Raw genomic sequence first — 20,747 nt, 5'->3', positions numbered from 1 at the left:
TGCCTACGGAGCTGTGAGGGGAACGGCACCGCAGTACCTCCAGGCTCTGATCAGGCCCTACACCCAAGCAAGGGCACTGCGTTCATCCACCTCTGGCCTGCTCGCCTCCCTACCACTGAGGAAGTACAGTTCCCGCTCAGCCCAGTCAAAACTGTTCGCTGCTCTGGCCCCCCAATGGTGGAACAAACTCCCTCACGACGCCAGGACAGCGGAGTCAATCACCACCTTCCGGAGACACCTGAAACCCCACCTCTTCAAGGAATACCTAGGATAGGATAAGTAATCCTTCTCACCACCCCCCCCCCTTAATGATTTAGATGCACTATTGTAAAGTGGCTGTTCCACTGGATGTCAGAAGGTGAATTCACCAATTTGTAAGTCGCTCTGGATAAGAGCGTCTGCTAAATGACTTAAATGTAAATGTAAGATGCTTTCACCTATCCAACCTAGATTGGTCTGCCACTCTACATCGCCCCCTATAGCCAAAATAACACACTACATGAGAGTATACTTCGTAAATATGTGTATCAAATGGCATACATTGTATCAAATAGTTATTGAATGGATACATTTTCAGGTACACTGTATCTTTAAGAGTGTTACAGCGATTTGAGTGCATTTGGCTGGTTGTGGAGGGTAATGAGAAGGACGATGTGGTGGCTAAGAGTTCTGTGAGGAGAGAGGGGGTAGATATTCTGGTCCACCTGGTACGCAGGAAACTCAAGTCCTTGAGCTGGGCAAAATGGCTTGATCTTTGGCAAAGGGAGTGGGATGCAAGTAGTCAAAGGAGGCAATTGTATTGCATGCACAGGTCAATAAAGGAAGAAGTGGGGAGAATGTGATGTAGCAGTGAGGACGTTGTGTGGAATAGACTAGGGTTTGGCCACACAGGTTTGAATGCCACGTTCTGGATGGTAGGGAGACATGAAACACGTCTGTGTGATGAGTGTTTATCAGAGGAAAAGGTGGAGCATGTGTTGACATTTTGTGAACTGTGTGATAGGGAGAGATTATGTGAAAGGGTTAGGGGTTTGGGTGGTGTAGTGAGGGGAGGTAAGTGTTGTCTGGGGCTCTATTTCCCTTCCTTAGAGGAACAGAAATAATGAAGAGAATTTAATGTAGGTAGGCTGTGATTGGCCTCACACTCCAGTACAGTAGGTGGTGGTGTATGCGATCCACCAGCCCAATCCCAAAGAAGAAAAAGAGTGCGTTCGGCCATTTCCGTCACTCCAGCCAGCGATGTCACTCAAGAAAAATCGTGGACTGAGAAATTACGCCAAACATGTCACTCACAACTGTTTAGGGTAGGTGTAAACACACTTTGTATGTTCGAAGTATTTTTATTTTACTAGGCAAGTCAGTTAAGAACTAAATCTTATTTACAATGACGGCCTAGGAACAGTGGGTTAACTGACTTGTTCAGCTATAGAACAACACATTTTTATCTTGTCAGTTAGGGGATTCGATCAAAGCAACCTTCATGTTACTGGCCCACGCTCTAACCACTAGGCAACCTGCCGCCCCAGTATGCCTAAATAATGAGAACTTGTTAATGTACCGACATTATAGTATAAGAATGTCACATGCACCTAAGATAACGAGCTTGCAAGTTATATTTAGACTCAAGTTAATAATGGTAACGTTAGCTAGCTAGCAGGCTAACGTGAGCAGGTTATTCTCCAAAACAATACAGATATCTAGCTAACATGCATTGCTAGCTAGTGTTGCATAGCTAGCTAAGAATATTCCATAAATTGCACGTTTTATTTGCAAGAAGGTAAGTAGTTAGGTAACGAAGCGTATTTAAGTTTACCTAGTAACAACAGGCAACTCTTTTAGCCAGCATGTGTGCACAGCAGCGCACCACCACAGTCGCGCAGCGTGTTTGTTGTTGAGGAAACTGAAGCAGCAACAGTTGTTAGCGAGTTAAGCTAAACAGTTACTATAATCTTGAAAACAAGAACTTGGTATACATTTTTACCTCGTTTGTCAGTCTGCTTGTTATTTATGGCTGGCAGACTTTAACCTTTGTGTTAAATCTCTTATCAATGGACTAACTAGCTGTCCACTTCAAGTAGCACTTGACTTGTGACATGCAAGCTGATTTTCATATACCTCCTTCACATACCGCTATTTAATGAAGTGCTAATCTGATATTTCTACAAGCGTCCTTGTTTGTAGCAGGTGTCAATACTGAGTACACAGGAAAGCTTTGTTTGCGGGTGGACCAGGTGAAGAGCTGTGGCACTCATTTAAATGTCATGTATTTTCCAGCTACTGACAATTCATAAGTCTCACTTAAGCAGAGCCTTTGGGATTTAGCAATATATTGGTGCTGGAGGCTCTCTGATGTTCAGCCATGGACGAAGAGGACAGCCAGGATGAGCTGATCAACCGAAATGCTACCCACGGAAAAGGGAAAAGGCCAGCATTGTGGGCAATCTCAGGTATGGGCTCGTTTCCCCACATTTTATGAATAGCCTAATGAGTGAATCTTAGTACTATTGGAAAGAATATGAGAGCTAACTTTGTAAGGCTGTACATCCACTTTATCAATATCCAGATGAAGACTCAGATGATGGTGAGGAGGAATCTGAGGAGGTAGCTTCTGACAGTGGTGAGGAAGAACACCTCGATGGAGAAGAAGATGAGGAGGATGATAGTGATGGTGAGAGGTTATGGAGATGTAGGCCACTGTATTCATAGGAAAGAATCGGTAATGGTTCATGATACACTTTTAGTATCTTTTTATAAACCTACCACTTGAGTTTCATAACCTCTGATCATACAACATACTTGTTTCTCAGATGATGATGAAGAGGAGGATGCTGTGAAGGAGGTGGAGGGTGCAGTGGGGGGAGTGTCTGCTGACTTGGCAGGCCTGAGCTCAGATGAGGACACAGAGAAATGTCCCATCTGCCTCAATTCTTTCCACAGCCAGCCTGTGGCCACACCAGAGAGCTGCAAACACTACTTCTGCCTCGACTGCATCCTTGAGTGGTCCAAGGTAGGTGGGTGACATCAGAGGGAGCAAGAAGACGGGTCAAGGGGTCAAAGCCTTTTACCCACTTCATTCTTCGTACAGACTCAAAATTATGATATTGTTGTAAGAACTAGAAGACATTAAGCTGTCAAATTGATGATCATCACTGAAACTATGGACAAGAGTCACCACACCTCAGCTTTCACTTTCAAACCTATAAACTTAGGTTTTGTTAAGTCAGACAATCATGATATGTTAAAGTGTGTCCAAATGTTGTGCTTCCAAGCGTGTTTTTGTTCTTCCCTCAGAATGCAAACTCCTGTCCTGTGGATAGAATAGTCTTCAATAACATCTACCTGAGAAAATGTTATGGTGGGAAAGTGCAGAAAATGGTGAGTTAAAAAAGTTCAGACTATCTGTAGTTGAATATAAGTCTTAAATTTGCCTTTGATCATGATTTCATGTTGTGAATGTGTTGGGGTGGGGATGTCTTTGAGCTACTACAGATGGCATGTGCATTTCTCATGAAGGGTATTTGATTTATTTTGTGGCAAAGAACATTATGGTCCAAACATTGTGTATCCAAATATGGATCCTGCATGGGAGCTGCAGACAGTCACTTTCCTCTCAATGCTCTATGTGCATGTGGTGATGGTTGAGTGCAGATCACAGTGCAGAAGCCAGTGAAGGAGGGCGAGGAGGAGGTGATAGACCTGGAGCTGGAACAGACCAGCTGTGAGGTGTGTGGGGGGAGCGACCGTGAAGACCGACTGCTGCTCTGTGACGGCTGTGATGCAGGGTGAGACACAAGCTACACACACCACCTGAACTTTCTTGGATTTTTCATGATGAATTCCTGATTGTATGACATCGGCAAATCAGAATACATCCATCTGGTCATTAAAATGAACCCTTTTGCCTTTTCCCCCTGTTTTTTTATGATAATCTGATCATGTCCATGTTAACCCCTAATCTCTAACCCATCATGTCTGTGCTCCATGGAAGGTACCACATGGAGTGCCTGACCCCCCCGCTAGACGCTGTCCCTGTGGAGGAATGGTTCTGCCCAGAGTGTCAAGCCAACAACCGCCATTCAAGTAATCAGTACTATTGAGTCATTACGTCTTCCTCTGAGGAAAAAAAGTTGACAATACTCTTTGTATAAAGCCTGAGAACAGGTATTGTGCAGTACAGGTCAGTCCTTTTACCAATATCCCAGAGCTCATCAATGTTCCTGCTCCTCAGGGGGTTCAGAGGAGCAGAGTGACGTGGAGAGTCTGAGCAGCGCCCGTCCCACAACCAGTCGCTCCCGCCCCCGCACAACGGGCCCCACCCGGGCCATCGCCCGCACCCAGCAAAGCGAGAGGGTCCGCGCCAGTGTCAACCGCCACCGCATCACCCAGGCACGCACTGCACAGGTTTGGCATGAGGCGTGTTGTTTCCTACTGGCTTCTTTGTTCGCCCTCACTCCGCTACTCACCACTAGTGTCAGCATCCCGTACTCTGTAGTGCTGATATGCAGTATTGATATGAACGCTGTAAGCAAAGATTGTTTATTGAGCAGCATGATAATGTACATACAGAATGAAAAATTTGGTTTTCCCTCATGGGTTGAAACGTGTATGGTGGGTATTTCTATGTAGTCTTGTATTACATAACATTTGATGAATGACAACTGTTATTTTGTCTCGTTTGAATGCGCTACTTGCACCAAGTAACATTTGACATGCAGGAATAGAATAGAGAGTCAGAGAGAGAGGTGGCTCTTCATAGTGACGCTGCAGGCTGCCTCTCATCAGACTGCTGTGAAGTTCATGTCAAGTAAAGCCTGTCTATAGACAAAATAGACAACCGAGAATCAGTAGAGTGATGCAGTGTACCTCTGGTCTCAGATTGCCCCCAGTTTTCTGATGCCACAGTCCACCTGGCTGGATGACACTATCAACGCAGTAGTGGCAGGACTCAACACAGCCGTGTACATACGGGACCTCACACCCCGTGCTCCATCCAGCCGACGACGCAGGACAGGTGAACACACGCACTCTCACACACACATACACATACACAGCCTATCTGGGTTGTTAAAATAGATGCATTTGCTCTGTGCCCACAGTGAAGCGCAGGAAAGGCAATAGTAAGAGGTCATCGGGTGAGAAGGGCAAAGCTGCAGGCACTGGGGGGAAGAGGAGGAAACGGAGAGTGAGGAGGTCCAAGTCCAGAAGGAAAATGGTGAGACTTTACATTTTTAACACGTATAGCAGGAAAAGTATAGTACCTAAAACAGATTGATAGGAGTGCTCATGTTCAATCTGGCTGTGTGTATTTGCGTGTGTGTTTCTAGGTGGTGAAGAAGGAGCCTACGTCTCGTGGTCGTATAGCCCATAACCTGGGGATAGGGAAGCCCAAATGGGGTTCATCCCTTCCCTCTGTGTACCGGCCTACAGAAACCACTCTGGGCAGTATGAGAGCTGACATAGGAGCTGCTTCGCTCTCTGTCTATGGAGACCCCTTTGACCTGGACCCCTTCACTGACAGGTCTGTCTCAGGCACAACTCACAACCATAAGATAACATAGTACTTTATTCAACCAGGAAGTGGAAATCCCCAGCTAATGTCAGAACAACACTGAACATATATACAACAATCATTTTTAACAAAACCATGAATTAAAAAAGAAAAAGAAACTCGGAAAATAACAAGCAATTGTGGAATGCACTCCAACCCTGTTCGGAATGTTGATTGGTTGTTGATCCCACCTCAGGAATGAAGAGGAGGAAGAGCATGCCTCGGCCATGACATCACTGCTGGAGGCTAAGAGGCATGGCTTATCTCGCTCTGCCCTCCGCTCGCACCAGCCTGTGGCCCGACCAATCACTGCTGGCCTCTCCAGGTACCCCTTCTCATCTCCTCCCACGTTATGTTGTCACATTATGTTGTTACATCCTTCAATATGGTACATGTGTGACCTGTGGTTGCCATGGTGTTGTAGGCGGGGCCCAAGCCTGCCCCAGGTGGCAGCATTGGCCCCAGTGCCTGACCTTCTGGGCAGCATCCTATCAGGACAGAGCATGCTGCTGATGGACAGCTCAGACGTGGTCATCAACAGAGACGGATCCCTCAAGGCTACCAAACCAGGTGGGCTGCTAGGGTTTCTTCCTTTCTTCAGTTCAATCCCTTGTCCTTTCTCTTTTTTTCTGCTATTTTTTTTGTTTTCTGTATCTAATACCTGGCTATTCAAGAACTAGTGAACATCTTATTTAGGGCTGACCTCATTTAGTTGACTGGTCGATTGTTTGGTCGATAGGCTGTTGGTCGACCAAGATTTCTTTAGTCGAGCAGTCGCACTCTGATTCGTGCCTGTCTCAATGGACTAATCCATTGCGGAGGCCACGTGGATGGTATAGTCCATCACTCTAAGACATGACACTGAAATTCAATATGGTTATATTATGTAAAAATAATGGTGCAACATTAATAAATGTAATATTATTTTATGGATATGGTCGCTGTCCACAGTACTGAAACATCATCTTCAGCGTGCCGTAGAACTGGCACCTTTCCCTATGTTGCTCTGTGCATAACAGCAAAATGAAGCAGCATATTGGGATTGAGAACAATGCGGGGGAGGCAGCCCTTGTCTTAAACCCTATTCAGACAGGATTAGTTTTACTGGGGCTGGTCGGGTAATGTAATTATGTGCACAAGCACAACACCACATCTGTCATTTTAGTCCTGTCTGAATCTGCTATGTCAGTAATTTGTATATGGCAGGAGAGTAACAATTCCAGCCAGAATAATCTACATTTCTCCAATGTCTGAGTTTGACAGGTGTTGCTCACAGTTTGAGCAAGAAAACAATAACTGATTCGATAAATTGAATGAAGTGCTGCGCATAGAATATATATATATATGAAGGGCCTACATGCATCAACTTTCACAGTGATTGCTTTTGTTCATATGTTTTGTGCATATGGATAGCATATTGCCAAATGCACCAGTAAAAAATATTACACCTATTCAATGTAACCCTTGCTGTTAATAGATCTCAAAGCAGCATACAACTGACCTAACGTGACCTAAAAGTTCACTTTCGCATCCATAGCCTTAAAATGCATCTCAAGTGCAAGTGCACTGTTTAGCTCACCGTCTGAAGGTTGTGGGGCATTTAGGACGTCTACTGCAGATCGCTAAAATATCCTACGATCACACTTCCTCAATTAAAATATTATGGCAACACTATACCAAAGATGGTTTAGGAACTTAGGAGCCAAGCTGGAGTTATCAGTGTAACCTGTTATCGTCTCGACTTGTTGAAATATCTTCATGTCTAGAAAAACACCTCCAGGCTTCCGTCATAACTGTCATTTTATTGGAAAAAATAATTACATGGGGCAGTTTAGAAAGAACAAATCCCATCCGAATCGTCCTCTGGAATAATGGATATTCTGGGGTAATAATTACATAACCAACATTCTCTATTAATACTAGTCCCATTGCAAATAGGGCTTAGCCTGATTGTCTAAGCAAATTGAGGAGAGGGCAAACCAACTTAATTAGGTCTATAATCAATAATCTAACAGTTAAATGTGCCTGGCTTTATAAATCATCCATATATACACTACATGACCAAAGGTATGTTGACACCTGCTCATTCCAAAATCATGGGCATTAATATGGAGTTGGTCCCCCTTTGCTGCTATAACAGCCTCCACTCTTCTGGGAGGGCTTTCCACTAGATGTTGGAACATTGCTGCAGGGACTTGCTTCCATTCAGCCACGAGCATTAGTGAGGTCGGGCACTGATGTTCGGCAATTAGGCCTGGCTAGTTGTAGGCATTCCAATTCATCCCAAAGGTGTTCGATGGGGTTTAGGTCAGGGCTCTGTGCAGGCCACTCAAGTTCTTCCACACCGATCTCACAAACCCTTTCTGTATGAGCCTTACTTTGTGCACGGTAACATTGTCATGCTGAAACAGAAAAAGGGCCTTCCCCAAAAGTTCCAACAAAGTTGGAAGTATAGAATTGTTGAGTATGTCATTGTAGCGTTAAGATTTCCCTTCACTGGAACTAAGGGGCCTAGCCTGAACCATGAAAAACAGCCCCAGACCATTATTCCTCTTCTACCAAACTTTACAGTTATGACTATGCATTGGGGCAGGTAGCGTTCTCTTAGCATCCGCCAAACCCAGATTCGTCCGTTGGACTGCCAGATGGTGAAGCATTCATCACTCCAAAGAACGCGTTTCCACTGCTCCAGATCTTAGGCTGGTGTGCGGCTGCTCGGCCATGGAAACCCATTTCATGAACCTCCCGACGAACAGTTCTTTTGATGACGTTGCTTCCAGAGGCATTTTGGAACTCTGTAGTGAGTGTTGCAACCGAGGACAGACGATTTTTAGGTGCTTCAGCACTCGTGGTCCCGTTCTGCGAGATTGTGTGGCCTACCACTTCGTTGCTGAGGTTTTTAAAATTAATATTTTTAGTGGGTGGATCAACTTTAATATTGCGGATAGATTGTTGCTTCCATCAATGTAATTGTCTGCATAATTTCCAATCCCCCATATATTGTTTTGTATGTATATAGTTGAAGACGGAAGTTTACATACACCTTAGCCAAATACATTTAAACTCAGTTTTTCACAATTCCTGACATTTAATCCTAGTAAGAATTCCCTGTCTTAGGTCAGTTAGGATCACCACTTTATTTTAAAAAATGTGAAATGTCAGAATAATAGAAGAGTGATTTATTTCAGCTTTTATTTCTTTCATCACATTCCCAGTGGGTCAGAAGTTTACATACACTCAATTAGTATTTGGTAGCATTGCCTTTAAATTGTTTAACTTGGGACAAATGTTTCGGGTAGCCTTCCACAAGCTTCCCACAATAAGTTTTGGCCCATTCCTCCTGACAGAGCTGGTGTAACTGATTCAGGCTTGTAGGCCTCATTGCTCACACACGCTTTTTCAGTTCTACCCACAAGTTTTCTATAGGATTGAGGTCAGGGCTTTGTGATGGCCACTCCAATATCTTGACTTTGTTGTCCTTTAAACCATTTTGCCACAACTTTGGAAGTATGCTTGAGGTCATTGTCCATTTGGAAGAACAAGCTTTAACTTCCTTACAAATGTCATGAGATGTTGCTTCAATATATCCACATAATTTTCCTGCCTCATGATGCCATCTGTTTTGTGAAGTGGACCAGTCCCTCCTGCAGCAAAGCACCCCCACAACATGATGCTGCCATCCCCATGCTTCACGGTTAGGATGGTGTTCTTTGGCTTGCAAGCCTCACCTTTTTTCCTCCTAACATAACAATGGTCGTTATGGCCAAACAGTTCTATTTTTGTTTCATCAGACCAGAGGACATTTCTCAAAAAAGTACTATCTTTGTCCCCATGTGCAGTTGCAAACCATAGTCTGTTTTTTTATGGTGGATTTGGAGCAGTGGCTTCTGCCTTGCTGAGTGGCCTTTCAGGTTATGTCGATTATATATGACTCGTTTTACTGTGGATATAGATACTTTTGTACCTGTTTCCTCCATCATCTTCACAACGTCCTTTGCTCGCTGTTCTGGGATTGATTTGCACTTTTCGCACCAAAATACGTTCATCTCTAGGAAACAGAACGCGTCTCCTTCCTGAGCAGTATGACGGCTGCGTGGTCACGTGGTGTTTAAACTTGCGTACTATTGTTGTACAGATGAACGTGGTACCTTCAGGCATTTGGGAATTGCTCCCAAGGATGAACCAGACTTGTGGAGTTCTACAAAAAAAATCTGATGTCTTGGCTGAATTCTTTTGATTTTCACATGATGTCAAGCAAAGAGGCACTGAGTTTGAAGGTAGGCCTTGAAATACATCCACAGGTACACCTTCAATTGATTCAAATGTTGTCAATTAGCCTATCAGAAGCTTCTAAAGCCATGACGTCATTTTCTGGAATTTTCCAAGCTGTTTAAAGGCACAGTCAACTTAGTGTATGTGCACTTCTGACCCACTGGAATTGTGATTAAGTGAAATAATCTGTCTGTAAATAATTGTTGGAAAAATTACTTGTCATACACAAAGTAGATGTCCTAACCGACTTGCCAAAACTATAGTTTGTTAACAAGAAATTTGTGGAGTGATTAAAATTCATTTTTCAACGACTCCGACCTAAGAGTATGTAAATTTCCGACTTCAACTGTAGGTAACAGAACTTTTCAGTTAGAAACTAAAATGTTGTGGTGCTTTTTCGTGGCAGTTGGGAGGAGATGGAGACAACGTGCGCCAGTCACACAGGCACACTGTCACTTTTTTTTAACCACGTGACCATTGGGCTCTTTCTTGAGTAATTTGTGTGTCTTAACACTCGTCGACCAATATTTTTTTATAGTTGGGGACAGCCCTAGTTTTATTGCTTGTCTATTCATTTTGAAGTCTGTTGGATTCTGTGTTAAACAGCAGAATAAGGGTTAGTAAATTGATGTCTTGTGTTTGTATTGTAGTGGGTGTGTCATCTTCGTCCAGGCTGGGCAGCAGTAGGAGCAGCAGCTCTGGTGAATCAGTAGCCCAGAACCACTCAGGGATGTCCCCTAACCCAGAAGCAGTCAGCTCCCTCTCTCTCCCCACTAACGAAGACCTGGTGGTGGGACCCTCCTGTAGCCCCCTGAACAGGCCCTCCCTCAGCTCCCCAGGGCCCTGCTCGTCCCCTCTCACCCCCTCATCCCCTTGCCCGGCCAGCCACAGCCAGACTTCCCCGCCTCCCAGACCCAGCCCTAGTCTTGGACAAAGCCACTGGGGGGCCACTGGTGTACAACTTCCCCATAGGACCCAGAGGGAAGCCACCTCTACCTCCACTCCTACACCAGACTCTCGGTCAAGAGGGAGGGAGACCGTGCCACCACAGCCCCAGGCTAAGAAGGCTGCCCCTAAACCAGTATGGGAAGCACCAGTATCGGTGCTTCCCAGGATACCAAAGATAAAACGGGAGAGTGGTGGGCTAACAAATGGCATTGTCAGTAGGGGGGGTAGTAGTAGCCGTGCTAATGGTAATGGCTTCCCTGAGGCCTGTGTGAACAGCCTGGGTGGGAACAGGGGTAGGCAGCCAAGGGTGGATCAACAGCAGCATGGCAGGACAGAGGGCCAGACTCAGAGACAGAGACCAGAGCAAGCAGGCTCTTCGTCTGCCTTCTCCAGCTCCTTTTCCTCTTCCTCTTCCTCCCCAGCCAACCCGGCATTGGCATCCACAGTGTGCTTCCGGATCAATGCCAGTGGGAATGCGTGGCACGCCCGACAGCTTAACAATGCCTCAGCAATATTTGCCACCGGCAACAGTCAAGAACCACTGTCCACGGAAGAAGAGGCGGCGAAGAGGAGAAGAGAGGAGCGTAGCAGCAAACAGAGGCCCCTGGCCACCTCACACACACAGGTCAAAGAGGAGGAGGGGGATATATACGACCCCTTCCACCCAACAGGCTCAGACTCCAACGCCTCAGAAAGTGAAGGAGAGAGCCATGCTGGGGGAAAACCATCCATGGCGCACAAGGAATGTACCATCTACCAGGTGAAAGCTGAGGCACTGGAAAATAGGGTGTCACTGGAGAGGGATGAGGGCTCAGGAGAAGTTCTGGATGTGAAGAGCGAGGCAGACACTGCAAAGCCTGGTCACGGCCCACACAACGCACCCAGGTCTGGGATGACTGGCACCAGCACACCCCTGTCCCAGAGCCATGTCCCTGGGAAGAAGGAGAGGAAAGAACAAGGGGGCAAGAATCAAGAGCCCCAGAGCCAGAAGACTGATCATTTCTCATCCAGCTCAGCTTCCAGCCACCACAGCAACAAGATGGTGAAGACCGAGATCAAGTCAGAGCCCCAGGACAGCCCCCCCAAGTCCCTGTTTAGGTCTAAATCAAACTCCAGGCCCTCGGGCCATGGGAGGAAAACATCCAAAGGTGGGGAGTCTTCCACGGAACGGGGGTCCACCTCAAACAGCCCGGAGGCAGGCAGGAGAAGAGACAAGGCCCCGGAGCAGCAAGGGAGGAAGAGGGGAGACAAGGAGGGTAAGAGAGGAGAAGAGGGGGGTGAGAGAAGATCCAGGCGTTCAGAATCGAGGGAGAGGAGACTGCTTTGTTCTCCATCAGACAGTTCCACTTCTGAGACCTCTGAGAGGTCTCGCAAGAAGAAGAGACGGTCATGCTCGCTCTCCAAAGACAGGAGGCGCTCCAGGTACTAATGTAATTCTGTGATAATGTAAATTGTGTGCAGTGATTTTGTGAGATTTTAATAATAATATAATACATTATGAAATGTATTCTAGTATATACTGTTATTATAATAACTCATATTATTATTTTGATTTAGGTCGAGGTCAGGGTCTGGCTCCAGCAGCAGAGAGCGGTCCCAGAGTAGGAAGCAGAAGTTGGGGAGCAGGGAGAGGAACGACAGCAGAGGAAGTGAGAGAGAGAAGGGTCGGCCATCAAATGCCAAGAAGCGAGGTCACTCGCAGTCTCGCTCGCGGTCCAGGTCCAGGGAGAGGAGGAAAGACCACTCACGATCACAACCATCATCCTCTGGGTCAAAAAACAGGTTTGAGGTGCGGTCAAAAGACAAGAAGAGGCCGAGGTCCAGGTCGCGGTCCAGAGAGAGGAGAAAAGAAGAGGGGTCGTCACAGGGCACACACAGACCAGGGTCTTTCTCAACCACCTCCTCCAAAGAGCTAGAAGAACAGAAAGAGAAGATAAAAGAGAAAGTGTTTACTCTGAAAGAGGAGAGAGAGGCTGAAGAAGACAGAAAAGAGCGAGAGATCAAACAAGAGATGCCTTCTTCTTCAGGACTCAAACATCACTCTGTCCTCTCTGTCTACCAGGTGAAAAAGGAGAGTGACTGCAATGAATTTAGAACAGAGAAGCACTCCTCGCTCTCAGCAAAACTGCTCAAGGAGTCGAAGCTGCTCAAAGAAATCAAAAAAGAGATACTGCCTGCCTTTGATATGTTTGAAGAATCACTGGATAGTAAAACAATCAAGGAAGAAAAACCTCTGTCAATGTTCAGCGAGTTCAAGGACTTGCAAGAGCACAAGGAGATCAAAAAGGAAAAACCTCCCCCCCTCATAAATGAGGCGTGCGCCCTCCCCACCTCAGACATAACCGAACAAAAAGACCAGGTATTAAAGGAAACCAAGACTGAGCCCATCTGGCCTGAGCTGCCACAACAACTGACCTCCATCATCACTGTTCCCCCCACAGGCCAACCCAGCCCCAGCTTCTCAACACTCCGTACCAACCCTGTCCCTGCTCCCTCTCAGGCTGCATTGACTACAGCCGGCCAGCAGGTGGCCCCATCCCTGCCTCTAGTACCAAAGGCCCTCACAGAGACCCCTCCATCTGTCCAAACCATGCCAGTGAAGGAAGAGGTAGAGGAGCATTCCGACTATGAACTTGATGACATGGACGTGGACATGATGCTGGACAGTCTGGACTATGTGAAGAGTGAGAAAGCAGAGCCAGGAGGAGAGAAAGGGGAGGCTGGGGTTAAAGAGGTGAAGGAGGGCAACGGGGAGGACGAAGAGGTGAAGACAGTCACGCCAGGTGTTAAAGCCAAACCCTCGGTGAAGAGAGTCACCTGGAACCTTCAGGAACCAGATGGACCACAGCCAGAGAAGACTGGCAGTAGTGAGTATTATTGTACATTTTCAAATATTCTACCTTTTCTATTATTATTGTTGTTGCATTGTTGAGAGGTGAACCTCCATGTAAGCATGCCATTGTACTGTGTACACCAAGTGTTCCTGTGCATATGACAAAGAAACGTAATTCATTTTGTATACAATTTTAGCCTACCACAATCTGGATTGACCCAATCAGAGCCCTTTAATGTTTTTCTAGTCAGCTGTTTGACTCCGGTTCAGAAACTACCTCTAATTCACATAACACAGAGAGGGTCATAGGGTGTGTGTTTTCTCTTTCTCAGAGCTGGCCCTCTACAAACTGAAGCTCAAACAGGAGGGAGCTCGCAGACCTGCCTCCTCCGCCCAGGCTTCCAATCAGGTATGGCTCAGCCACCTTGTCACATACACACCTCTTCCTTACTTCTCAGAAACATAGATGCATTCGTGCCTACTCACCTAGATAACTATTTTGTGCTTCAGGCCTCTACTGCTGTATGCTGCCTTTCTTTCCTGCTAATATGTGCACTGAACAAAAATATAAACGCAACATGTAAAGTGTTGGTTTCATGAGCTGAACTAAAAATCCCAGAAATGTCATACTCACAAAAAGCTTATTCCTCTCAAATGTTGTGCACAAATTTGTTTACATCCCTGTTAGTGAGCATTTATCTTTTGCCAAGGTAATCCATCCAAGGTCTGGCATATCAAGAAGCTGATTAAACAGCATGATCATTACACAGGTGCACCTTATGCTGGGGGCAATAAAAGGCCACTTTAAATGTGCTATTTTGTCACTTAGTTTTGCCACAGATGTCTCGAATTCTGATTGGCTGGGCCTGGCTACCCAGTGTGTGGGCCTGGCTGCCAAGTGGGTGGGCCGATGGCTGCACCCCAGCTCAGTCATGTGAAATCTATAGATTAGGCCCTAATGTATTTATTTGAAATGACTGATTTCCTTATTTGAACTGTAACTCAGTAAACTCTTTGAAATTGTTGCACGTTGCGTTTATATTTTTGTTCGGTGTAGATATGATCAATGTTTTCCCTCATTTTTTTTTTTGACCCTGAGCAAATTTCAGGTCTGCTGAGTTCAAATTCTGTGCAACTTCCAGAGCGTGTTTACTGTGAACACTGAGGCTGTACCCACTTTAAGTTTGTTTTTATACTGGTCAAGTAGGCTACTGTGGCTATTTGATGATAATGTATGTCTACCAGAGTGGCCTACCATCAAAACAATGGACAAAATGCATCCCATTTTAACATGGAAATAACTGTTCTATCATTCAGCCTGCAGTAGCAGCCAATATGTGGTGTTCAATGTAGGGCTACATTCCATGAGACTTTAGAAAAAAACATGCATGGCTGGACACTAACCTGTTTATCCACTTGTCCTTCAGACAAGGATGTGACTGAAAATGTTGTTTGATGCAGAAAACAACTTTACTAAATAAATTGTATTATTATTTCCATACCATTATTACAGAGAATCAGACACATTATGCTACCCTCTGCCTATTGGCTACTTGGCTGTCTCAAAATACAACACTGCCCCTTTAAGACCAAAAAAAAAGCTCTTTACTTAACTCGCTTTTCAAAGAAGTCTAGAAATGTGTTCTTGTAGTCAGCAATATATAACTGGGCTAATAACTCACTAACTGACAAAGGATATTAACAAAATGTGCACACGTGGCTACATGCAGCTCTTGCTTTGATCTCAAAACGAACGCATCTACTCAAGACTGCAGCTGTAAAAACAGTCCAGTTCAATGTAAATGGCACAGCTCAATATGTGGCAATGGCCTATTTGCATATAGGCCTACTGCAGCTCTGATTGGTAATGCCGCCGCACTGGTCTGTGTAGACAGTATAGAATAGGCTGCGCAATATAAACCTACTCCGAAGCGTTCTGCAAACAGCAACATCTCTTGCATAGATCTTTTTGTTTCGATATGTTGCATGGAAAGTGGCTAATATTACGTTGAGTTGATCACAATTTCAACAGTAAAGGGAAACTATAAAGTTGAGTGAAGTTCAATATCGTGCTTCTCTCCGTGTGTGTTAGTCTGGGGGAGCTGGGGGTCCAGTTTAGAGGGAACTTTGGTTATGATCAATCGGTATGGAATTCACTATGAAATGGCACCTAGTCACAGCATCATACTGCCGGCTGGTCATATCAATAATATAAAGTAGACGTACTGTTGATCTTTACAGATATCTGTGATTTAGTGCTCCAAAACATTCAGCACAAAATGTTTCTGTAATTAACATGCATCTCTCCTGACTGGCCACAGGGTGGCAAGTCTGTCTTTTCTTTTACTCGGAGAGCAGTTGTTGTGGCTGTCAGCGTAAAGCCATTGCCGATCACATGGGTCTTTTGAGAGCTCATGTGACTGAAACTGAAACTGATAAAGCAGCGTTTCACAGTGAAATGAAAGTAGAAGCCTTACTTGGGAAATAGAAACTTTAGAACCGAGGAATGTTACACGTCAGAGGCTTTTATGTGCTGGGAATAACAGCACAATAACATATTTCCTGCTAGGTCTCGATGAGACAATAGATGTTTGAGATTTATGCCAATGTTTATTTTATTATCAAATCAAATTTTATTTGTCACATACACATGGTTAGCAGATGTTAATGCGAGTGTAGCGAAATGCTTGTAATTTAGTTTAGTTAGGTAATATTGCTGTTGTGACTTAAGAACATGAAATACAATAGTTAAAATGTTAATATTGTACCGTAATTTACCAACACCTAAAATCTTTGTAATTCTTGTGTGAACATTTAACTTGCGCACACATCTCAAATTGGGATTCACCCATAGTCAGTTAACCTTCCCACCCATAGGAGGCCGTCTTGGGTGCTACATCACTCACTGACCCCAAGGTTCAGAGCACCAAGAGGGCCAGTGTGTCTCTAGCGCTCCCCAGTGCGCTTTCCAGCTCCAACAGCCTACCACAAGTAGGGCTCTCCAAACCTGTGCAGGGGGAACCCAATGAAGCCCTAGGAGAGGATGATGCTTCCAGAAACGATAATGTGAGTCTGAGAGAAAGACCATGATGGTCAAATGTATCAATGCACACTTGGGTGATATCTATGTGTATATAGTGCATTCAGAAAGTATTCAGACCCATTTACCTTTTCCACATTTTGTTATGTTACAGCCTTATTCTAAAATTGATTGAAATGTCCATTGTTTTTTGTTTGTCATTATGGGGTATTGTGTATAGATTGATGAAGAAAAAAAACAATTTAATCAATTTTAGAATAAGGCTGTAACGTAACAAAATTTGGAAAAAGTCAAGGGGTCTGAATACTTTCTGAATGCACTATATATATATGTCCTTATATACTTCTTGACAACAAATGACCAGTCCCCTTCATAGTGTAGTAGTGTATGTTGACTAATCACCGGTGTCTATCCTCAGTACATAAAGAAGCTTCACATGCAGGAGAGAGCCATAAAGGAGGTGAAACTGGCAATCAAACCCTTCTACCAGAAGAATGACATCACGAAGGACGAGTACAAGGAAATCGTACGCAAGGCTGTCCAGAAGGTAGACCTGATAATTGGATCAAATTGTGTCATGTGGTATGCAATTCCGAATTAAAATACATTTTTACGGGAACTGGAGAACATGCACATAATAATGAAAGCAAAGATGTTTATCATGGGAGTAAATCTTTAGATCAGGTGTCATTCATTGGTTGATGTAGGGGCTTGTCTCAACCTGGGCAATATGAGAGTTTAGATGTACAAGAATCAACTGAGTCTTCCACTAATTCTTGCAGTACATGACGAAAGACAGCCTGTGGCTGTGTTTCAAACTCATAACAGACACAGCGTCATCCACTTAACCTCGCCTTATGCCCTTGGGAAGATTGGAACGCAAGCCCCTCAGCCCTCGTTTTTCATCCAGTTTGTGAGTGTACAATTATGTTCACTTCGGGGCCTGAAACACCCCATAATTCAGTTTGCGATGATTGTACATCCGCAGAGTCAGCCAAAACTTAAAACCTCAATGTCAATATGGAGAAGTCAACATACAAGTGTAAGTAAAAAGGGATGTAAAAAGGTTAGGAATTGTGCTACTAATTGCACATGACGGCACAAACACGTCTAGTAAAAATAATTGTTTTTGTTTTGGAAATGTTAGAAATAAAACATTTTTCTTCAGCAGTTCCAGCTAGGCAGGCTAACATTAGTTAGCTAATTCATTTGCTAGCTATCATACAGTATGCGTATATTAATAATTCTATAGTTAATATAAGTAAACACTCATAGTTGACTGTAGTGCATATAAAGCACCCACAAGCTACCGGTGGCTGAAAACACAATCATCAAGGGATGAATAAGTGACGAATTTCCGGGCAATGGTGGTCCATTTAAAAATCTTTCCTTCCTCCCTCGCCCCTTGTCCTTCAAGTGTAAACATGTCAGATGTCATGATACGTCATCAGAAGTGTCCACTTAATTTGAGGGCTGAGAGGATAGGGTGTGTCTTTTAAGTGTTTGGAATGCAGCCCTTGTTTCACCGTGGATTAAAAATAAAATAATTTGACTGTTTGTAAATTGCTTCTCTAAATTGTATATAATTTGTTTTCCCATTGTGACTCCAGGTCTGCCACAGTAAGAGTGGAGAGATCAACCCAGTGAAAGTGGCCAACCTGGTCAAAGCCTATGTGGACAAATACAAACATGACAGGAAACACAGGAAAGGAGAGGAGGAGGCAGAAACTGATAGAACAAACGATCCAGAGACCCCATGAAATCATCCACAAGCACTCAGCCATATTCAGCCATTTTCACTAATTTAATCATTTCTGTTATCTAATGTTACAGGATTTTAGGGGTCTCAAGCAAGGACTTAGAGAAAGAGTGGCTCCAAATTTGATTTGTCTTTCATAGTTTTTAGGTGCGATAAAGTTATGTTCTGTCCATGGTAATTCATAGTTTCACAAAATCATGGTAGAGGCGTTTCGTTGAAAGACTGCACCCAATGTTGTCTGGCACTTTGATTACCACTGACTGCCAAACATCTGTTTTGAATTGAATTTGTTTCCAGGTTCAGCCGGGGCCAGACCATGTAGATGTACTTTGTTGGTCTACTCTGTATGAGGCTAACACAGAGATTCTGTCTTAAAGAGACAGCTCTCAGTCAGATCGCCTTTCAGTCAAGAGAGGCTAAGGGATAATGTGAAGCAGCTATTTCTACTGGCAAAATGTCTGAATAGAAGCAGTGGTGGCTTTTATTTTGTATCTTTTGGGCAGTAGAGGGGTATTTTTAAAAGAAGGCCACAATGCAGAAAAATACCAGCAGGCAATTTTTTTTGAAAAGGAGAAACAATTATTTTAGATTTGGTGTAAATATTGATTTTGAATGATCATTATGTACGCCCTTCCAGTTAGCTGCCTACCGGGAATTCACAAATGTATATTGTTCATGGTTCTGGATGAAGTTTGTTGTTTTCGTGAATGTCTCTGTGCTATGGAACTGTGGATCAGATGGAGTGCTGGTTGACCATACAGTATGTGGCTCTGCACATAGTGGCTGTCCTCTTCAGTGGTGCTCAGATTGTCAACGCTCCTCTGGTATCTATTGGCAGAATACTAACTTGAGATGAGGGCACACAACTCAGACTTCCTCAAAAAAATCTCCCATTGATAATTAATGCGTGTTTGTTGAGAAAGTTTGAGTTGTGAATTTTCTTAAGTTTGGACTCGGCCCAAAGTGTCTACTGGTTTTATCAGGTTTTGATTAAGACAGGAAACCAGGTGAGGTGACTGCAATCATCAGCTTTAATTGATCAATTGACCAGTCATTTGCCAATGATTAGTGAAAACCAGCAGACACTGGAGTTTATATAAGTTTTGTGAATACTGCGCCTTCACCTGTTTTCTCTTAGTTTAACGTTTCGTCTAGAATCAACTGGCTAGTTCTGTTGTATATTTGTAGCAGGCTAACAAGTCATAAGACAAAGCATATCATGCCTGTCTTGCAACCTAATCAATGTTTTTCCCATTTCTTCACACATTCACACTTGGTTATGAACTCAACTAGTTGCTCACATTTCTTCTGAAAGACTAATTCCAAAAGCTTATTTTCCAGTTTGAATAACGTGCAATAACTCTTTATTCTTGACACTGGTCGGCCAGAGTTTGTTCTTTGTCACAAACAAACTAGATTTGTTTTAGTCCTTGCAAATATTGCCATACTTGTAGTTGCGAACTTGGAAATTGTTAATCAAGTAATAGTCCATAATCCTAGTCAAGGCCAGGATGTTTTTGATAACGACATGACCTGACACACACTCTTAACAAGGGGCCAAAGGATTTCCTAGTCAGGTGTCATAGGTGGGAGAAACCCCTGGCCCTAGTCATACGGTATTCATGCCATCCGTAATCACTGTTTCTCATTGGTTGGAAGTGGTTCACTTCCTTCCCGCTAATGAATACTTACAACTGTACCTGAAAACGGTTGGCCTTCTCTACTTATTTTCAAAGACTCCTCTAGATCTCTTCTAAAAGTTTATTTGTAGAAAAGTGCGTTCAAGAATATCCCCCTATCTTTTCGATTTTGGCATTGGCATGTTCCCATTCTGTGTGTGTAGTAGAATGGATGTGTGTGGACCTGCCTTGGACTGGGCACCTGTCTTGTCCTACACCTTTATTCACATTTCAAATCGATCCCTAGATTATATCTGCTTGGCACTTCTGTAGACCTAAAAGGATTGGATTGGTGTATCAGAGGGCCAGATGGAGTTGCTACCAAATTGTGTATACTGTACCTGCAGTATCTGATCCTTTCAGATCTACTTGAAGTGTCTAGGGGTTGATTGGAATTGAGCTTACGTACTTTGTTTTTGAGTGGAGTGGGGAAAAGTGCTTGAGTTAAATGTATTTGGTTTTTTTCTCCTTCATTACTTGATCTCCTAGGGCAAGTGCTTCAGAGGGAACACAAAATGATAAGTAAAATAAAATACAATGTTGTCCCAATTTACTTTTTTTGTGGTGTTCATGTTTTACTAACATGCAAAAGTTAAGGGTGGGCTGAAGATATATTTTGTGACTGAATGGACAACATTTTGGAAAAGGAACCCACTAACATAATACCA

At 44.0% G+C, this 20,747-nt stretch overlaps 1 protein-coding gene across 1 annotated transcript; it reads left to right on the top strand.

The window, feature by feature from the left end:
• The first annotated feature begins 1,114 nt into the window (after positions 1 to 1,114).
• On the top strand, positions 1,115 to 20,632 carry phrf1 (PHD and ring finger domains 1). Its single transcript, XM_064951689.1, has 19 exons — positions 1,115 to 1,304; positions 2,275 to 2,447; positions 2,564 to 2,668; positions 2,808 to 3,007; positions 3,292 to 3,375; positions 3,649 to 3,782; positions 3,989 to 4,080; positions 4,229 to 4,401; positions 4,876 to 5,011; positions 5,097 to 5,212; positions 5,325 to 5,518; positions 5,745 to 5,873; positions 5,973 to 6,118; positions 10,471 to 12,190; positions 12,326 to 13,635; positions 13,934 to 14,010; positions 16,479 to 16,667; positions 17,060 to 17,188; positions 18,252 to 20,632. Exons 2-19 carry the CDS (start codon positions 2,360 to 2,362, stop codon positions 18,399 to 18,401), a joined length of 5,172 nt encoding a protein of 1,723 aa, XP_064807761.1. The 5' UTR covers positions 1,115 to 1,304; positions 2,275 to 2,359; the 3' UTR covers positions 18,402 to 20,632.
• The last annotated feature ends 115 nt before the right edge of the window (positions 20,633 to 20,747 follow it).

This window comes from Oncorhynchus masou, chromosome 31 (assembly GCF_036934945.1).
Source record: "Oncorhynchus masou masou isolate Uvic2021 chromosome 31, UVic_Omas_1.1, whole genome shotgun sequence".
NCBI lineage: Eukaryota > Metazoa > Chordata > Actinopteri > Salmoniformes > Salmonidae > Oncorhynchus > Oncorhynchus masou.
This window is presented reverse-complemented; position numbering and strand designations above follow the sequence as displayed.

Bases quoted from the DNA above. Each gene is read 5' to 3' on its own strand.
- phrf1 (XM_064951689.1), top strand. From the start codon at position 2,360: ATGGACGAAGAGGACAGCCAGGATGAGCTGATCAACCGAAATGCTACC. The intron at 3,376-3,648 runs GTGAGTTAAAAA...GGTTGAGTGCAG, and splicing joins GTGGGAAAGTGCAGAAAATG to ATCACAGTGCAGAAGCCAGT. The intron at 12,191-12,325 runs GTACTAATGTAA...ATTTTGATTTAG, and splicing joins AAAGACAGGAGGCGCTCCAG to GTCGAGGTCAGGGTCTGGCT.